At 40.6% G+C, this 14,338-nt stretch overlaps 2 protein-coding genes across 4 annotated transcripts in view; one reads left to right on the forward strand and one right to left on the reverse strand.

Annotated features, from left to right (window-relative positions):
- The window catches only part of LOC311046589 (histone-lysine N-methyltransferase EHMT2-like), a 29,446-nt gene extending 27,202 nt beyond the window's left edge, over positions 1–2,244 (forward strand). For all 3 annotated transcript variants that reach the window (XM_084058996.1, XM_084058997.1, XM_084058998.1), the window contains 2 exons: positions 782–957; positions 1,963–2,244. In XM_084058996.1, coding sequence (XP_083915122.1) covers positions 782–957; positions 1,963–2,095 — 309 coding nt within the window. In that variant the 3' untranslated portion in view covers positions 2,096–2,244. The remainder of the gene's footprint in view (positions 1–781; positions 958–1,962) is intronic.
- rab4a (RAB4a, member RAS oncogene family) overlaps positions 1–14,338 on the reverse strand; it is a 305,717-nt gene that overhangs the window by 250,098 nt on the left and 41,281 nt on the right. The gene's annotated exons all lie outside the window — the stretch shown is intronic.

Here is a 14,338-nt window from a genome sequence, read left to right on the forward strand (position 1 = left end):
CCAAACATTGGAACTTCCTCATTGAGATAGACACAGCATTTCCGCATTCCATTCAAGGAAGGTTTTGAAAGGAAAGTTTGTTCCGTCCGTCCGTTCTCTAGATGTATTGACATGACACTCATGGGTGGCAAAATTCGCACCGGAAGTTTGATGAAATACATTGCAGTGAATGGAGCCGGCTGGACCAGCTCATGAACAAACATCATTTCTGAACGATTGCGACCCTAGTCATATAATTGGTTCAGGAATATAAAAGAAGACATATCGCAGGTTGTTTTCTGCCGTGTTGCTTTTCGATGTGTACACCGTATAATTCTATAGAGGTATCTAAAGGGCACAAAGTATGTTTCTGAACGGCCAAAGTATCGCGAGACTGTCCACCATTTCCTGTCTGACAGCCCAATCTCGCGATATCCCAGAGACAGAAACGATACCTGCCGCTGTTTAGATGCCTGTGCTTTGCACATCGAAAAGCAAGTGATTAGAAAACAACCTGTGATGTGTCCTCTTTTATATTCCTGAACCGATTATAAGACAGAGATCGCAATCGTTCAGAAATAATGTTTGTTCATGAGCTGGTGCATCCACTTGTATTTCATCAAACTTCCGGTGTGAGGTTTGCCACCCATTAGTGTCATCTAGAGAACGGACGGACGGAACCTCTTTTCCTTTCAAAACTTTCTTTGATTCCATTCTTACAATGGGAGTCTATGCTATAGTGTCGTCACTCTCATACTAGATCTCGCTGCTTCTTCCCCCTCTCTCTCTCTCTCTCTCTCAGCTGGAGGAGTCTTACTGCGTCGACTCCCTTTTCTACGGCAACATCAGCCGCTTCTTCAACCACATGTGTGAGGCCAACCTGTTTCCATGCAGAGTGTTCACCTCCCACCAGGACCTGCGCTTCCCTCACATCGCCTTCTTCACCTGCAACAACGTTAAGGCTGGGGAAGAACTGGGGTACGTTAGGGATTAGTTTTTCCTGTCTTTTTCTTTACCGATTAAGACAGAGGAAAGCATCTGTGTCATTTTATAGATTTCTTTGGCTATTAAAAAAAATAGCAGATCTACAATGTGCCGCGCTACGAGCTTGTAGATCTGCTATTTTTTAAATAAAATTGTGAAAATTTGTGCAAGCGAACATTTGTAACTCAAATCTTTGCTTCTGGGGATTCTACAAATGTCTTCTAAAAAAAACTTATGTTGCTATAGGCTACTATCAGTGGTTCTCAAACTTTTTTTATGCCAATTAAGGGCCCCCAAAATGATATGTATTTGGCCGCTGACCTCCATCTCAAAATATGTTGTTCCAGGGACCCCCAGAAGCAAAGATTTGAGTAACAAATGTTCGCTTTAAAAAATAAGATTTGCTAAAATAGCAGATCTACAAGCTCATGAGCTTGTAGATCTGCTATTTTTGAATAGCCAAAGTATAAAATAAGGGTTAAAGTGGTTACGCGTTCCCGGTTTGAATGGGTTAAGACACACACGCGCACTCACGCATGCATGCACGCCCAAAATAGTCTTTCAATGATGATTAACTAACTGTACATGTACTGTATTTTTGTGCAGGTTTTAATTGAATTCTATCGATATTGTGACGATGAAGATGAGGCGAGACATTATCTGGGATTTTGGATAACTTAATATCTTGTTATGCATGGCATAAGTGTTGTTTTCCCCCTGGTTTTAATCACTGATTCCCTATTTTATAAGGTTCGCAGTGTGAGCTTGTAGATCGACTATTTTGGCTATTTAACATTTTGGAAAATTGAATTAAACTTTGTATTTTATCATCACAATGTGATTGTCACAATATCGATATTGAGGTCTTTGGTAAAGAAATGTTGTGATATTTGACTTTGTCCATAATGGGCCCAGCCCTAATTAAAAGGTACGTTTGAATGAAGGCTGGCATAGTTTAGTAATCTAATCATTCCTCTTCCTCTCATCATCCTGTGTCAGATTTGACTACGGCGACGCCTACTGGCAGGATAAAGGCAGATATTTCAGCTGTGAGTGCAGCTCCCCAAAGTGCAAGCATTCAGCGTCGGCCATGATGACCCAGCTACAGACAGACAACACTCCAGAGGAATGACTCAGAATATTTGAATGATCTTTGTCTGTTTTTCCCCTGTTTGCTACTAGAGTAGACTGGAGTTATCAGAATGAAACCTGGACTGTATGCAGTGTGTCAGACTCACCAGTAGATGACACCACTACCTCAGACTTTGCATGAAAGACCACTAGAGCCCACATTTAAATGAGGCCTAAGCTTCATTAATCAAATAAAGACAAACAGACATCTACTGTACGCTATTATTATTATTATTATTAGCAAATAAAACACATTACACTTTATATAAGTCAGATGTGGTATATGGACACCCATGTTTAAAATGTGTAGTAAGAGGGTCTACATACTGAATACCTACAGCAGGGGGCAACGTTTTTTAGGCCAAAGACCCCTTAGCTGAGAGACAGATGAAGCAGGGAACCCCACTACATATTGTATTGCAAACTTTTTCATAGATTCCAGATAGCTTCATTGACTGTCAGTGTTGTATGGAATAATGTTTTTTTTGTTTATTTTAGACATTTAACCACTTTTAACAACTTGACCTTTGGCTCTGAACTTGGTTCCTTTATCCCTCTACACCAAACCTCTTTGCCGAAAATAGCCCAGCTTGTAGATCTGCTATTTTCAGCTATAATTTTGTATAATGTAATGAGCATTTCCAATGATCAATCAATCAATTCTGTTCTGGCTTGGATCAATGGAACTAACGTGGAAGAAGTTCTTATGTATCGGTATCACACCGATATTATGTATCGGTATCACAAGGAAAACTCAGATCGTTCACTACATGTCACGACATGTCACTAATCATAAAGTTAACATAAGTATAACTAAATGCATTTGAAATTAAATAAAAAAAAATACTTTTAAGGATTCCTGTTAGGATTTAAAGTTCATTCTGGAGTCACAAACCACCAGGAAACAAAGGTTGCAATCAAATGTCCAGTTTATTTTGGCCGGATAATGATGAATAGGGTTGACATTGGGTTTCATGATGATGCCATGGTTCTAAACAAAGACAAAAGAAACAAATTATAATATCATGCCAGATAAAATATCAAACATAAATATGGCCTTTAAATCATATTATACGTCACGGTATTGTATATCATCAAAATAATAATTGGCCAAGTATTTACTTCATAATGTTAAACATCTAAATATCCATAATAACTTAAGTTCATCAATTCTTAAATATAATCATATAATCCACATCACTAGAAGTAAAACACTGGAACTTACATTATACCAGGTTTAACAGACGCATGGCAAACATCAGAACATGGGCAGCACACGGCAAACACACAGGCCGGCCGCATGTGTTAGGAAACAAAGGACAAGGGGAGAATGTGAATCCAGTCCTGCTTTTATAGTGGGAGGAAGTGAGGTCACCACCACAGGTACCAGTCTGAATCCCATTGTGGTGTCTCCTTGTGGAGCAGAGGGGAAATGAACCTTGCCGTTTCTGGCAATTCCAATTAAAAAATAGCAACACAAAAAAAGAATCAGGATTGCAATAAAACAATAGCAAAAATATTTGTGCTACTTTTGTGTGACATAGAATGACGAAGTAGGGCATTAATTACTAAAAAAAAGTTAACATATGGAGATAAGAGGTGTCTGTCCGACAGTATGCAATGTGGCCCTCTGGAGGGAGTGTGGAAATATAGTGGCCCTCTCCATCCTCAAAGTTTCCCACCCCTTCTCTAGACTCTAGACTAGTATGGCTGGCCAGGGTGACATCATGTAATGGGGAACCTGACACAGGTTGTGTCAGATCAGATGGAGCGTGTTCAGGAAGGTGTCACCAAGATTAACTCCAAACCCTGTCACTAGTCACTAGTCACCCTTCAAGTCAGACGAAAGTGTGTGGACTTGATACCTAGGCAGCCAGGTTCTGAAGAGGACTCCAGATATAGGTCATCTCTTCAGAACCATGGCTGCCCGCCACCAGAGCCACAATCGGCAAACCAGAACTGGCACTCTGACATGTTTGATTGAAAGGTAAAAGTATTTAAAATTGGAAATACTCAAGTAAAGTAAAAAAAAGAATACCTCAAATATGTACTTAAGTACAGTACTTGAGTAAATGTACTATAGTTACTTGCCACCACTGAGGATCGGGGTTCTCAAACATGTTCCGGTCATGACCTTTGACCTACCTGTGTGGGTACTTTTGACCTATAGGACCCAGCAAATATTCTGTGCAGTAAAATAAGTGATAGATTATACCATGTAAAAAAGATGCAACAGACAAGGCATGTCAAGATACTGTATTTTAATACAAATAATTTACAATAACAGAATATATTAAGCTTTTAACAAAAGAAAAGCAAATATTTTGACGAAAAAATAACACGTACCCTATATCCTTTAATGTAACCTTTTTTTTAAAAACAGCATGCCCTCTCTGTCCGGTGGACACCTCATGTCCAAAACAGTTACTTTTCAGGATTCAAATTCAAAAACAGCAAAAGTAGCAGATCTACAAGCTCAAAAGCTTTTGAGCTTGTAGATCTGCTACTGTTTAGGCTTTTGTGTGACGCTGTAGTATGATCAAGTAGGGCATTCATTTGTGACAAAACACAAAAGGCAGATAATAAGAAAATTGGCTCCTGTGAGCACTTGAAAAAGCCCCCCAATTCACACAATTGGGGGGCTCTGGTTTAGGTGCCCTCTGAGGTCTTGGGCCCCTTGGCCTGGGCCTGGGGCCCTAGCTGGGCCCGGTAGGCCAGTTCGGTATTCCACCCCTGAAAAACAGGTACTTATTCATAAAGAATGTTCCCAACTAGGTGTAATGTGTACATTAACCAAAAATAGCTTTAAAAAAGCAGATTTTGTTGCTGTCGGATGGAAAGCTATTATGTCCAATGCTGTTACTTTTCAGGGTTCAATTAAAAAATAGCAAAGAATAGCCGATCTACAAGCTCTTTGAGCTTGTAGATCTGCTAGTATCTGAAATACTTTTGTGGGACCCTGTTTTATGATCAAGTATGGCATTAATTTACGAAGACACATGAAAAGTAACATTTTGGAGACTTTCACTATTTTTGAAAAAACTTTTGAAAAAAAATGTTGGCCATGCCCACTGACAGGTGACATGCCCAAAATAGGGACTCCGAGTCCCAACACTTGTAAATGCTTGTAGTGTAATGGCCCTGAGGGCCTGTGGGTGTGAGCAGGTGCTGCCAGTGGGGGGGGGCACAGATGTTGATTGATTACCATCAACTGTCATAATAGCTGTGATTTTTCTCACCCCTTACCCCCTCCCCCCTCTTTCTGTCTCTCTCAATTCAATGGGCCTTTATTGGCATGAGAATCAATGTATGTACAATTAAATGGGAATAAATAAATGTGTAAACAGAGCTGTGTTACATTGCAACTTAGACGGAAGACTATCTAAAATGTTTGCATTTTCTATCAGAAAAAAAAAAATATATATATATATATATATATATATATATATATATATATATATATATATATATATATATATATATATATATATATATATATATATATATATATATATATATATATATATATATATATATATATATATATATATCCATACACAGTAGGAAAGGTTAGCTTGGGATAAACTTTTGAAACAGCTGACAGCAGTATTTCAGTGTTTTGGCATTTTGATTGATTGATTGAATACTTTATTAACAGTTTACAAATGGTACGATTATGCAATGATGCTAAAAGGTTAACACAAAAAGCCCCAAGGGCTTGTTTCCATTGTGGTCCTGTGTATTCAATTCATCAATTCACTTGGTATAAAACCTTTGCGACAAACAGCAGCAATTTATTCAAATGTAAGTAAAGGTAGGTCTCTCTCTCTCTCTCTGTGTGTGTGTGTGTGTGTGTGTGTGTGTGTGTGTGTGTGTGTGTGTGTGTGTGTGTGTGTGTGTGTGTGTGTGTGTGTGTGTGTGTGTGTGTGTGTGTGTGTGTGTGTGTGTGTGTGTGCGTGCGTGCGTGCGTGCGTGCGTGCGTGCGTGCGTGCGTGCGTGCGTGTGTGTGTCTCTCTCTCTCTCTCTCTCTCTCTCTCTCTCTCTCTCTCTCTCTCTCTCTCTCTCTCTCTCTCTGTGTCTTCAGTTACATCATTATAAAAGTGAACACACAGTGATATGCTGATACTGTAGCAAATACATCATTTTTACAGCAGACACTGATGGGTAATCACAGCTGAAGGTAATAACAACATTAATAATTAATTGAGGGCGAGTTTCATTTAGGTGTTACTGTGTTCCAGCATGGATAGATAGATAGCTTCTCTACAGTACACTTCATCACGTAGGCACACAGAAACACCTAAAGGAAACCCAGACACAATTAATGTCATGACCTTTACAGACCTTCCTCCTACACTGGTGTCGCTATGTTTGCTATATTTTTGCATTTACATTTCTATAAATGTGGACTATTTTTGGACAACCTTTTGGCTGTAATGACATGCCTAAAATAGGGATGCCAGGTTGAAAGTGGCATGTCTGCTGTGACAAGGGTCCATTAACCATAAACTTAACAGAAATGGGAATTAAAGGGAGACACTTTGACACTGCTGATGTGAATTTCAGTTAATTGTTGATGATCATCATAGTCTATAGAGCCGAGAACTCCCCTTTCTGTCTATTTCAGCCATTCTGCTCCTATACCATACATGGGCAAGTGACGGCCCGGGGGCCACATGCGCCCCCCACCTTCACTTAATGCGCCCCGCAGGTTAATATCGGAATACTGATATATTATTGATTTCAGCTGTTACAATTCCAAACATGCAAACAAGACCCACTTTAATTACTTCAGTAGCTTAATGACTATACTATTAAAATGATATTGTCTGTTTTATGTCCAATGTATAAAATGCATTTGAAATCAAATAAAAATGTAACTTCAGGATTCCAATTTAAAAATAGCAAAAATAGCAGATCTACAAGCTCAACGCACTGCGACGGTCGGCTATTTTTGCTACTTTTGTGTGACATAGAATGGCGAAATACAGCATTAATTTACAAAAAAAGTTAAAATACCGAGATAAGAGGTTTCTGTACAGTGTATGCAATGTGGCCCTCTGGAGTGAGTGTGGAAATATAGTGACCCTCTCCATCATCAAAGTTGCATCACCCCTGTCCTACACATTTCCCATCATGCATTATATCACAGGCATAAGCATTGGCATGGGGCACACATGCCACACAGTCCATGGCCGCCATTACATAATCTGAATCATATTCATAAGTGATGTGATCGCTATGTTGCTGTAAACGGTGAACAAGGATGATGTCACTTCCACTGATGGTATAACCGCTAAGAATCAGGAAGTAGTAAGGATTGTAGTTTTAACACTCACAGATTTGACTCCAATAACATCACCGTTGTTGTAAACCTTTCAGCACAACTTCAGCAGCGTTTCAGAGACACAGAAAAGACTGTTTATCAAGTCTTCTAATGGTACAATATAGTCCTACAAGAATCACATCGAGATGAAAATAACTGTATGTTCTGTACTAAAACATTAGCATTTCGACCACATAAAGAGTGCCTTTATACGCTGGAGTGTGACGATCAATCAGAAAACTTGTCAGTGAATAATTCGCATCAAACTGTTCAACATAATGTTGATGCCTCATTTATACAGGTTGATGCTTTTATTTGCAGTGAAAAATGTGCCCGATTTTGTATTATTATTATTATTATGTCACTTTATCACCGTGCAATATTCACGTTCTGTGTGGACACAAAATGACTCAAAATGAAAAAAAGACATATTTTCAGGCAAATTCATCTAAAAAAAGCTCCTGGTGTGTAAGAACCTGTCCTGTTATTTTCACCAGAAGATCAGACAGAAGACCATTTAAACTCCCCAGGAAGGTGTAGGCTACTTCCCACTCTCCTTTAAGTCTCCAGCTGCCCCTGGGAATGAATTAAGAGCTGTCAGCTGTGCCCGGCCTGCTCAATCGGTACTACCGGTAGGGCTGCAGGTCCTGCATGGGTTCGATCCCGGGCATGCACCGCCAACTCAGCGAATCAGTATACAACGTTCAGTAAGTACGGAGAGCTGATGGTAGGTGTGGCGCTCCACCTCAGCAATCCATCTGCCAGGGGTCTAATGCATCGTAACAAAAAACAGAGGATAGACGGCCTCGTTGCTCGATTGATACTGACAATAAACCATTCAGACCTATACTTACTTACTTAGTTTGATTAAGAAAAACATCTACCCTGCCATGTCCCACTCTCTCTCCACACTTCTGCAGCTCTGCAATGGTTCAAACATTCTAAAAAAAAAACATCTAGGAAAACTGGCAGAAAAAGACTCACTCGCTGCATAGAAATTAAGGACAACTCTTTAGACAGACTTAAGAAAATATAATTTCTTTATCTTTAAATGCTCATAATGTGCTCTGTGCTCATAGAGAGGGGTGAATTTAAATGAATGCATGCTTTTTTTAAATTCACCCCTCACTATGAGCACAGAGCACATTATGAGCATTTAAAATAATATATTTTCTTAAGTCTCTGTCGAAGGAGTTTTCCTTAATTTGTATGCAGCGAGCGAGTCTTTTTCTGCCAGTTTTCCTCCATGTTTTTGAGACCACCGCACCTGGCTGCAGTCAACCGTGACTACAGGACAAAACAGTTTCCCCTTTTCTTCAAAAAAAAACATCTAAAAATAAAAACTAAAAAGTGTAGCCAGGTGGACAAACACTCCTTTGAGAAAGCGTTGGTGCCGTCCGTCAGTCTGTCTCTACTTCCAGCTGGCTCGAATGTGAGTCTTCTTACAACTTACTACACCTGCTTCAAACCCCCCCCCCTCCACCACCACACCCACCCACGTTAGCCCCTCTGACCTCCTCTCACCTCCCCCCTACCCTGCCCTCCTCTCTCCTCAACAACTGCCTGCCGACCCTCATTCATTTACATTTTAGGCGTTGTGCAGACGGACTCTTCTCTGCTCTGCAGCGACTAACAACAAGTGCTTAAAAGTAGCTTACCACTCTGGCACCCCCCACACTCCCTTTCTCACACACACACACACACACACACACACACACACACACACACACACACACACACACACACACACACACACACACACACACACACACACACACACACACACACACACACACACACACACACACACACACACACACACACACATTCTCTATCTCGCTCTACTCCTTACCCCCACATTTACTCTCTCTCTCTCTCTCTCTCTCTTTCAAACCCTTCTCAATTTCTCTCTACTCCTCTTACGGAGTGCACCCCCCCCCTCTTACGGCGTGCCGGTGCCCCCCACCTTCTTACAGTGTGTCCCCCGTCCCACCTCCTCTTACGGAGTGTCCCACACCCCCCACCCAGACTCCTTACAGAGTGCCAGTGCCCCCCACCCCCCCCCCCCACCCCTTACGGAGTGCGTAGTGCGAGTGCCCCCACCACCCACCCACCCCCTTCTTACAGTGTGTCCCCTGTCCCACCTCCTCTTACGGAGTTGCGGAGTCCCCATGACCCTAGATGGGTTAAGCTGGCTGACACATTTTGTGTGTCTTCAGAATCAGAATCACTTCATTTGTCAATTTACCTCCATGCACATACACATAAAGAATATGAAATACCGTTCCCTCTGTGGAAGAAATCATATGGCTGCTTATATCTAACCTTTATATTTTACCTTAGTGGTAATAGCTATTGTTTGGTACAGCCTATCTTGTTATGGTTCAGTTTGTCCTTGAAGCAGCTAGTATAACTATGATCTCTGCCCTATGCTGTTGGCAGAACACCGTACCACTGACATGAGTGTTATTGTATTTCTCCCCCCATGATATCATGTACATAAAGTATTAATCATCACCATCTAGAATATTGTCTGGACTCCTATGTGCCTCATCGATTGCTGATTGATCCAGAATTCCACGACACCCCTCAGCCACTTGCAGTGCAACATAAAACATCCAACCATCGAAGAAACATAAAAAGGCCGAAACTAAAACACAAACATAAACATGTTCTCTTTTTACTCTGAGAACATTTTTTATGGCGATTTTGCTTTGTTAGAGATACAAGGAAACAGAGGTCAGAGAGAAGAGAAGGGAGACGTTGGCGGGAGTCGGATTCGAACTCGGGTTCAAAGTGCACTAACTGGCTGAGTCACCATGCAGGCACCCAGTTGATTAGAGACTGTTAATGTCACACATGGTTCTTCTACGAATTTCATCCAAACAACAAACTGTGGCAAATGGCTCCTATAAATATCTACAGAGGTGCACTTCCATTGAATTTATATAACATATGATTTGATGTTTAAGGACTTAAATCCCTTAAAACCCTACCCTACCATTGCCTAACCTACCCTACCCTACCCTATACCCTCCTTCAACACTACAGTAATTGAATCCTGACTGATTCTCTATATTACAATATAAAAAGAACGTGGGTCCTGTAGCATATTGAACATCTTCATTTCTCTCCTCCTGCATGTGTGAAACCTCCTTAACAGTAAGTATAGGCTCTTTAACTCCATGACCAGCCGCTGGGCCTATGAACTGGACTAGTGGTCTTAGTTTTGGTTATTTATGGGTCCATAGACAGGTTTCCTGTTAGTAAACATTGAGAGGAATATGACCGCGCAGCTGCGGGGGGAAGCCTATGGGTGCGTTTGGAAATTACGCACCGGAGCACCGGAGCACACTCGCCTATTAGTTTGTATTGGCCAGTGCGCTCACTGCCGCTCAGGGCTGTATTTTCGAACGCGCCTTCCACCCCCAGGCATGCGCAGATTGCGCATTCTGCTCTGTGATGACGTCGCTCGGAAACCCGTCTATGTGCAATGACAAAGGACTATTATTATTCCCATAATCCCAGTGACACCTTTTTAATGCTTTTTATGCTTATTCATAATGTATTTTCTATATTTGTCTTCTCTCAGTTTTAATCTGTGCCCCCCTCTTTTTGTGATCTGTTTTTAACTAACCTTGCTGTATGCCTGTATGAGCTATGGGATATCTGAATTTCCCCTCTCGGATTAATAAAGTATCATTCTATCTATCTATCTATCTATCTATCTATCTATCTATCTATCTATCTATCTATCTATCTATCTAAGACCACACATACATGCATAACTTTAATTTAACAGATACATTGACAGGATTTCACTGAGTGTGTGCCATGTACAGTAAATGGCTGATTTCCCCTATACAGTTCTGAATACAGTATATTTTTCATTCATTTTATATCAAATAATTATTGTTTTGTTTAGTTTTTTTGCACACATTTTCTCAGCTTTTTTCTTGCTTTCTAGTACATATTGTCTCGATTTCTTTCATGTTTATCTCATATCCTGTCTTTAGCCAAATCATTGTCACCGCAAAATCCTGATCAGATTGTAAACATGGAATTAAACATGGTGTCATGACAACTCTAGCCACTTGACAGGAGACCCCCCATGGGCTGTATATTAGCAGTGGTGGAAAGTAACTAAGTACATGTACTCAAGTAGGCTACTGTAGTACAATTTTGAGTACTTTACTTTAGTATTTCCAATTTCAAGTACTTTTACTTCTACTCCACTACATCTCAGAGGCAAATATTGCATGTACTTTTACTCCAGAACACAATTATTTGAAAACTTGAGTAAGTTACTCGAGTATGTTACTTTAATAGATTTTGATTATTATTACAAAAAATACATTAACCACTTCAGCCCTATCGGCCAAAATAACCGATCTACAAGCTCACAATGTGTTGCATTGTGAGCTTGTGGATCTGCTATTTTCAAAAGATTTTAATAAATTTGAAAACTTGAAATGGGACATTCTGCATAATGAGTACTTTTACTTTTGGTATTTTAAGTACATTTTGATGCCAATACTTCTGTACTTTTACTCAAGTACATTTTGAATTCCGGACTTTTACTTGTAACAGAGTATTTCTACATTGCAGAATCTCTTTCCCGAAAAGGGCCAATCTACAAGCTTATAGATCAGCAATTCTTTTTGCTGAACCCCATGAATTGGAACGCTGGGATTCAAGTAACTTTTGCTGTTGAGAGTTGCTAATAATCACACTTTGACAGATATTCATCAGCTGTCTCTCTCACTCTTGTTTTGCTTCTATAGAAAACATGAATTTGCATGTTGTGTCACTATTACCCCATATGTCACTGGTTCAACACCTCTGTCTCTCTTCCTCAGTCAGTCCCTCCCTCTCCTCTCTCTCTCTCTCTCTCTCTGTGAACATGTGTCATCGTCACTTCCTTGGAGTTTATTCTGAGCTGCCTTGCACCTCCCTCGCCCCTCTCGCCCCTCTCGCCCCTCACACCCCAAGTTAGGAACCAACACACACCTACACACACACACACACACACACACACACACACACACACACACACACACACACACACACACACACACACACACACACACACACACACACACACACACACACACACACACTCCCACAAACATATGCTGTTAGACATGCTGTATTTTCGTCTTTGTCTCTGCCTGTCTGCCTCTCTCTCTCTCTCTCTCTCTCTCTCTCTCTCTCTCTCATGCACACACACACACAAACACACACACACACACACACACACACACACACACACACACACACACACACACACACACACACACACACACACACACACACACACACACACACACACACACACACACACACACACACACACACACACACACACACACTCCCATCCACCACTCCAGTTAAATTTAATCTGTCTGCCTCACAGATACAGTTTCAGTAGTTGGCCATGTTTCTTTTAATGATTATTTTCCCACCTTATTCGTAATCATACTCATACACGACACGTTTACTATGATCCGAATTTTGCACTTCAGTCAATGTCACTTTCTGCAATAAATGCATTGGGAATAAAAATGCCAGAATACCAGGATTAGCTCTGAATGGATTTGTAATGGTTGCATAATAAACAATGGCATTGATTAGTTAATTAAAAAAAGACCTTCCACCCTACAAAATGCCCGTGGTCAAATATATTTTTGCAAGCCTTTGGCAAAATTGTAAGGAATGGCATTGTAATACATTTTGGGTCCAATATTGCAATATTAAAATGTTACAATAGTCTTGTATCACTGCTTTCTTTCATGGCTTTATACGTGCCATTAATGTCAGCCTTGTGAATGTAATTAAATCACGTGATATTAACATTTTTGGTTATTTTTTAAAATAAATTTGCTTTCATAATCATGTGCACAAAAATGTGTTTCTGAAATTACATTTCACTTCCTGGGTATTTGTGAACCTGCCTGCAGTGGTGTAAAGTAACTAAGTACATTTACTGTACGTGAGTACAGTTTTGAAGTATTTTTACTTTACTGGAGATTTCCAATTTTCAGTACTTTTACTTCTACTCCACTACATCTCAGAGGCAAATATTATACTTTTACTCCACTACAATTGTTTGATAACTTTAGTTACTAGTTACTTTGCAGATTTTTATTATTATTACATAACATACATTACTCACTTCAGCCCTATATATATTTTGGCCATTTGAAAATAGCCAATCTACAAGTTCACAATGCATGCATTGTTAGCTTGCAGATCTGCTATTTTCAAAAGATTTGTATACATTTGAAAACTTGATATGTGACATTCTGCACAATGAGTAATTTCTTCTTTTGGTACTATAAGTAGGCCTACATTTTGATACCAATACTTTTGTACTTTTACTCAAGTACATTTTTTATTCCGGACTTTTACTTGTAACAGAGTATTTTTTTTACATTGGAGTATTGATACTTTTACTTAAATAAAAAATGTGCGTACTTTTTTCCACCACTGCCTGCCTGTTACTTTCTGTCTTCACCAATAAAACACTTTACGCACAGACCAACACGTCAATCAGTGACGTCCAGGCCAGGCTGGCCGGCTTGCCCTGCATGGAAGCGATGAGGGCAGCATATTCTCCCGGGTTTGAGCCTCGATGTGGGCCCGTTAAGCACCAAATCTACCCCCTCTATCTGTCTCTCCTCGGTACAAAGCTCCATATACGGCCCTCGAGGGGGGAACACCACCCCGACGAGGTGCAGGAGAGGGAGGGGGGACACCAACACAGTACGCACACACACATGGAGAGGGAGGTCAAAGCGACAGTTCCATATATGGCGCGCGCTCGTCTCTCCCTCCTGGAAAGCCGGTGGGGTCTCGGGAGCGCGCAGCGTCCCCTCTGTGTCTAAGACCCTCTTCCGTCTCCCCCCGCCCCCCAGA

This window comes from Gymnoscopelus microlampas (genome assembly GCF_963454915.1).
Source record: "Gymnoscopelus microlampas genome assembly, chromosome: 1".
NCBI lineage: Eukaryota > Metazoa > Chordata > Actinopteri > Myctophiformes > Myctophidae > Gymnoscopelus > Gymnoscopelus microlampas.